We start from the raw sequence: 7057 nt of genomic DNA, 5'->3' as shown, positions 1-7057 counted from the left end.
GCCCGGGCATTTTGACTAGAGACCGGCCCACCAGGATAAAGATTGAAAATGTGACGTCATTCAGGGGTAAAACCGCAAAGGATTCTGGGAACTTGTGGCAAGAGGTACTAGCGCACGCAGGCTTTCAATTGAACTCAGTTACACAGCGATAAAAAGAAACCCAAAAAATGGCAAGAAGCTGTTGTATTATTAACTGCAATAGCCGGTCGCATGACAGCCACGGGAAGCCGACGGGTAAAGAGATCGTTTTTTTTATCGGATTACGTCGTTGAAGAGAAATTTTTTAAGCCATGTTTCCGAAGTAAGAGCCGACGGATGGTCTGGATATACCAAATATAACGTCTCAGAACACTCCAGCTCACATGGTTAGTCTGCTCCAAGCATTCCCACAAAGGTCAGAGTTTTGTAGTAGTTAATCGTCATTTTTCTTAACATAATTGGTGATATAGGTTACAAGCAAGTCTGGCGCTGAACAGAAATTGTCGCGCTATGCTCCTTTGTTTATTGTGCATAAATAGTGAATTGTCCTGACACAATATTGCGTTTCGCTTCTGTTATTACCATGGTACATTGACAAAAATATTTGTGAGACTGGTAAACTTACCTTTGTTCGTACGATGGTCTTTCGTTCTACACGGTGCATTTCAAGGTCCTGTACCCATCCGTCGGTAAACTGTACCTGGGCTTGTTGCAGTGACCTGAAGTTACTAAACTTCATGAGTGTATGCACTCACTCCAAGAACCGTATAATTATAAATCTGAGCGTGGTGAAAGTTGGGCAGCACGCTAACGTCTTTTGTCCACTCTGTGTGCTCGTAAGGGTCTGACCCTTTCACTCCTTTGATTTTTTCCTCGTATCTTTTCTTTGTCTTTTCGTCGAGTCTGTCTTTGTACGGACCGGCATTGTTCTCCTTTTGTTTTGTACATTCCTTTTTTGTGCGGCAAAGAAAAAACAAGAAGGTATTGGAACCGGAGAATGAACGTTTTGCGGTGCTGCAAATGCTTGCATTTGATGCGGTACTTGGATTGTTTTGCCACGAGTTCCCGGCATGCAATGCGCGAAAATCACGTGATTGCTAAACAAGGGGGAGGGTGCATCCGGCCTCCTCGGCTGTAATTGGTCCAGCCCAGAGTCGATCATGACCAATTGGCCAATCCAACACCTTTCATTATATATACCCTTCCTAAAAAAAAAAAAAATCCATCGGCCCATAAAAACAAAAAATCGCCAGCGGCCCACCGGGCAAATGCCCGGTATGCCCGATGGCCAGTCCAGCTATGATGGGGCGATTTTTTGTCCCAGTCCAGCCTTGCCTCAGATGAAAACTGGCACCGGGGAAACAACCCAGAGCTTCCTCCCCAGCTCCTCCAGTTGCAACAGTGAAAGATTTTGTTGTCTGTATTTGGCTTCACCAAAACTACCACGGCGATATCCCACATGCCAAAGCAACAGAGGAATGCGCTCCTTTTGACCACAACACACAGGGAACCAGCAGTTAGTGATGGGTAATAGAGGAAGCCTGGAAGCAAGAAGCAATCCTGGACCACAATAGGCACAAATACAGCTTGGATAACTTATCTTAAACTATTATCTTAAACTTAGAGAGGATGTTGGCACCTCGAGTTGTAGAAGGAAAACTAACTGATGGCTGATGGCTCTTTCCTCCAATCTCCTGGATGTCTTGGGATACGATGTCTTTGTCCCACCGGAAACAACTTCACTGAAGTGGGGGAGTGCTCTACAACCTACAAATGAAGAGTGATCCTGGGAGAGCTGGGACACATGCTTGTGACCTCAACAACTGCAAGACACCCTTGTCCCTAATTCCCAGCCACTTCTGCCAATGATCTCAAGATACAGTAGTCTGAACCAGAGTGTGACCCACACCCCACCATCAAAATGAGAAGAAGGTGCAAAAGGTGCAAAAGCGTAGTAATAATACATAATCTGACTGGTATTCAAAGGGTATAATATATGAATATGAATTATAGTTTGGTTTTCATGACTAGGAGTGGTGCTAATTTAAAAAATCAAGTCAAGGAAAGTAGAAAAATGTTTTAATATATATTAATTTTATAGTATTTGGTAAACATAAACAGGGGGTGGCCACGAACAAGCTGAGAGGGATTTTTCTTGTTTTTCTGTCACTGCAAAAAAACCCAAAAATGCATAAAACTCATTGATACTTTTAATTATTGCTATGCATCTAACCTCCACCATGGTTAGAAAATAAATCAGTTTGCATGTATTATTTAGAAAAAAATGGGGATTTTATGCTTTTATCCCTATGTAAATCATTAAAATTATGTGATTTAACTGGTATTTAAAGGGTTAAAATTATGGATTTGATTGAAATTTTGGTCTTGATGAACAGCACTGATGCTAATCTTAAAAACCAAGTCAACAAAATAATACAAGAAATTTCAGTAGCAATGCAATTATATACAATTGCGAGATTTGAGGTTGTCTTCCAGCTAGTGCAGTGGACAAACAAACTGGTGTTTAAAGGGTTATAAATTTAAAAAGTAATAATTATCATATATTTATGAAAAGAACTGAAGTTACTTAAAAGCTTTATGCAGAAAAAACATGGCAAAAACAAAACAAAACATAAAAATAATAAAAAATTACAGACCTAATCTGTTGGCCACTTTTGGCCACGAACAAGCTGAAAGTGATTTTGAACAAACCAGAGGGTTAAGAGGGATAAGCATAAAGGGAATATTGTTTTTACATTAAATAACCTTTCTACAACATTTCTAATTAGCTCAACAAACATCAGCAAACAAACAAACTAGCTAAAGTTCCTGACTTAGTTCCAGGGAGAAAAACAAAGGAAAGCTAACTTCACTCAGAAATAGTGAAAGATCTAAGAAAAGGCAAAACAGGACAGGAAGAAGAGAGGTTACATTTAAATGTAAGGGCTGCTTACTAACACTGCAGATTTAAAAATTATATGTAATGTCATGTGAAGCATCCTGCAAAAAGTAAGTATACTAATTTTGTGTTATTCAAATGTTGTATTACATTCTAGGTAGTTTTGTGCAGGATAAACAGGTTAGCTTACATGTGGTGATTTTTTACTGTAAAGCACTGTGTTGTGCACTGATACACTGTGGCTGTGGTGCTTATGGCTACTGTTGGGTTACATCAAGTGTAGCAGAGATTAATTTACATTTAAGATGATGATGCTTAGATTCATTCAGTGAATTCAATCATTATCCTACCTTTATACTGTTTATTATAAAGAACATATACAGTATACTATTAGTGTATGAAATGAAACTCAGCCAAGATTAGAAGCTTAGAAGCATCTAATTCCATCTTGTTGAGTTCAGATGTGTAAATCCACAAAGAGCAGCAGGTCAGTTGATCACAGCTTGTCCACTAAGAAAATCTGTCGGAGTTCATGTTAGAAATGATTGTGAGTTGTTGATATTTTCCCCATGCTGAGCCACTACAACAGATCTTTGTGTTCCCTCACTTGCAGACTCTCACTTTAACCCCTCATTGTTCTGTTCAGGTGTGTGTCCCCCTCTACCATGTAGGCAACAGAAAATAGTATTTTTTTTTAAAAATTCTCTTTTACTGCTTGTGTCCTAGGTAACAGATTCAAGTACATCCATTAGAATTTAGGTTTGAATAAAACTAGTATGCACTAATATTATATTTGCAGAAGGTCCAGTTACCTGTGCACAAAAATAGATGATAGAATTGTCTTCACTGAGCTACTTTTTACTTTCTTGCTTTATGCCTATGGTATTCACTTTTACTTGAGTAAAGAAGTTGACTCAGTACTTCAAAATTTACTGGAGTATTTCTTAACACAAGTATCTGCACTATACAATGTCTGTACTATGCATGCCACCTCTGTTGAAATAGCATGCATATATAAAAAAATTAGTATGAGAATTACAACACAAAACGCTTTCTCAATCTAAGCAACACTTCAAGTAATACACAGTGTTGTCATTCAGACAGATATTTTCCATTCATTCTGTTCCTTTGCTGTTTGCTTGTCTTACCTTTGAAATCAGTTCTTGTAAGGATGATAGTGGTTTTAAGATATAATGAAACAAGCCTTAATCAGACAATGAAACCGGATGGAGGTTAATTTTGAAAAAGACCAATGCAATGACAACATTTACCTTCTCAGGAGTGTTTTTGTTTAATAAAACAGAAAAATTACCTTCTTTGCTCCTGAGAGGACTAAGGTTTGATGGTGTGTCAGTGCTGGCTTGCACACAGTACACCTCCCGAGTCTGAGTACCACCTCCACACATTCCTGTATGGTTTCCACGTCGGCGGTCCTGCTGGCTCAGTAGCATGTCCACCTTGCACTCTGTCCATTCTGTGGTCTTCCAGCTGTACCTGCGGATGTGTGACAACAAGAAGAATATATAGGTATAGCTCCTTTGTGAATCAATAAATAAACTGATAACATGGAACAACATTTTTGCTCATTATTTTCTAAGAAAGATGCAGATGCAAGCAAAAACTATCAAACTGTGAAGGTGAAGTACAGCTATTGAGACCATTAAACAGCGAGTCGCACAGCCTACTTGATAATAGGCTTCATTTTCTGACTATCACACATACTTTCAGCTTTAAGGAGCTGAGCAGGTCTTCTGTGCCATTGACAAGTTGCTGCTTGACTTCCTGCAGCGACTGCTGACATATCAATTTAGTGTTTCTGACAATGAAACAACGGTCAGAATAGAATCAAATCAAACTAGCACATGACTTCCAGTAAATATATGGTTTATAAAAAAATGTGTAAACATGCATCATGAAGGGGCTCATAGAGACCACAACAGTTTTCAATGAAGTGTACAATAAGAGTAAAATTGCTGTATATTATTTATATAGGTGTGTGAGTTGATTAGAGTATTATGTGAAGGTAATCCTTTAAATAAGGAAAGAAGAAAAGAAAAAGGTGCTAGCAGAGAGATTTGAAAGTAATTAGAAAAAGGAAAACATTTTTGAAAATGACAGAAAGGAAGAGAATAACTGTAACTAAAGTGGAGTGAGTGTCATGGTCCCCGTGCCTGTGCAGCCGGCCCCGCAAGGCTACATGTGTTTTTGTTTACTCTCCCTTTCTCTTGCCGCTCCGCCTGGGCGGAGCTCACTGCGGGCTCCCGCCCTTGGCCCTCACACCTGTTGCCCGTCAGGCTGCCATTATGTGGCTGCCATTTAAGGCCGAGACGCAGTCTCAACGCTGGATGATTGTGTGAGACACATTAGTGAGCCTCTAGCCTCAGTGAAGTTTCCGTGTGTAAATCTGTGATTCTGCGTAACCGATCTCTCTTGTGAGTAGTTTTCCTGGACCCGTAACCTACCCGCTGTGTGGACATGTGTGAAGAAGAGAGCATGTGTGAGAGAGCTTCCCCTTCTCGGATTTTCCCCCTGGACCCTAGTAACTCCGAATTTCCCCCACTGTATATATTTTGCACCTGATGATTGTGTAAATAAAACTGAACTCTGCTCTGCGCTTGAGTCCCCGCCATCGCTTGTGACAGTGAGCTGATCCTGAGATCATTTGGATCAAATGATGCTCCACCCCATATGGCAGTGCAGATGTAGGCCTTAAGCAATTAATGATCCAGTAAGTGTGACTAGAAACAGAAAATGTAAAAGAGAAAATCTTGCTAAGCACCAATGAGGGTGCCCTCCAGTGGACTAATCGACTATAAGTGATTCATGAGTTAATAATAAGTATAACTAGAAGCAAAAACCTTAAGACCACGCATGTATAAGCAAAACAAGAAATTAGATGTGACCGAGCATGCTTGAATGTGGACATTGTTAGGGATAGTAATGTTTATATAGGAGCACTGACTGTGATTGCTGAAATTAACAATCTATAATCTACGGGCAGTGGTGAATAATATATTGGTGATACAATGTAATCAGGACAAAACTGATAACAAAGTTATGAATAAACGACCAGAATAAATAAATAAATAAATAAATAAATAAATAAATAAATAAGGCAAATTAAACAGGATATGGTATAAATGCAATAAAAAATAGACAGGCTAAATACTGTACTATGTAAACTCATATTAAACAATAATGGGATATCTATAAAGAAAAAAGGGAAGTAGCAGTAAAGATGAAATCATTGCCTGAATATAAACTCAAAACAAACAGAAACTCAAGGAATGAGAACATTTTTGGGTTTAGTATTGAAGTATCAAGATGATGCTTTGGTAAACACATCACTGCAGACGTGTTTGCCAAAGCCAAGCTGCAGTAATCGAGCAGATTGTGTAATCAGCCACACTCACAGCAGCCCTAGAGTTAAATCCATTTTTGGGAATTCCAGAGGTTTTTGGAATGAAGAAGTAAATAGCAGCATGTGAACAGCTTTTCCTACACTAACACAGTGTCTGATAGTCAGAAAGGTGAATGACCCCATAATTCTAAATGTTCCAGGAAGTTTGGCTCCTTGGTCACAGGAGAGGAAAGCCTGGTTAAGAGCACAGAAGCATCTTGTGACAGCAGAGTGGCTGAAGAGCTGTCGGCATTGAAGGACTGGATGGAGTACACAAGGAGCGAAAAAATGAATGCTGACCAAATAGCAGGCAGAGCTGACCAACTGGAAAATGAAATCAGAGAAACAATGGAAGCTGAGAAACAACCAGATAGAATAGATCTGCACGTGTACCATACACACCCTATTTGCTAGAGAAATTAATAAACCAGAGATGTTGGAAGAAATTTCTGGCACATGTAAAAAGTGTGGTCGAGGGGATGCAAAATGAGAGAGCTGGAGCAAAATTCAGCCCCTGTGCCATCCCTCACCAGATCTGGGGGTCCAAAGGCTCATTGAGTGGAACATGAAAGAAAACTCTCTCCAAAAAGAAAAGCAACTACATAAACACATCCTTCACTTTCCCAATGACTTTTCTCATCACAGAGTGAATCATTTTAAAGATCCATTAATGAATCAAAATAATAATCATTGGTGCCAGAAGGAAGTCCTTTTGATCACTCTTCTGGCTCAAAAGATCCTACAGCTCCCTCTTCACCACGACGGACCGGTGCAGCGTC

General features: G+C 39.6%; 1 protein-coding gene across 1 annotated transcript in view; it reads right to left on the bottom strand.

Moving 5' to 3' along the window:
- The window catches only part of thsd7aa (thrombospondin, type I, domain containing 7Aa), a gene marked incomplete in the record, with an annotated part of 199123 nt that overhangs the window by 125752 nt on the left and 66314 nt on the right, over window positions 1-7057 (bottom strand). Inside the window, 1 exon segment of the mRNA XM_005937818.3 lies at window positions 4191-4372. Coding sequence (XP_005937880.2) covers window positions 4191-4372 — 182 coding nt within the window.

This window comes from Haplochromis burtoni, unplaced genomic scaffold (genome assembly GCF_018398535.1).
Source record: "Haplochromis burtoni strain Fernald_Lab_line unplaced genomic scaffold, NCSU_Asbu1 Contig_235, whole genome shotgun sequence".
Classification (NCBI taxonomy): domain Eukaryota; kingdom Metazoa; phylum Chordata; class Actinopteri; order Cichliformes; family Cichlidae; genus Haplochromis; species Haplochromis burtoni.
The sequence above is the reverse complement of the archived record's forward strand: the minus strand, read 5'-3'. Positions and strand labels throughout refer to the sequence as shown.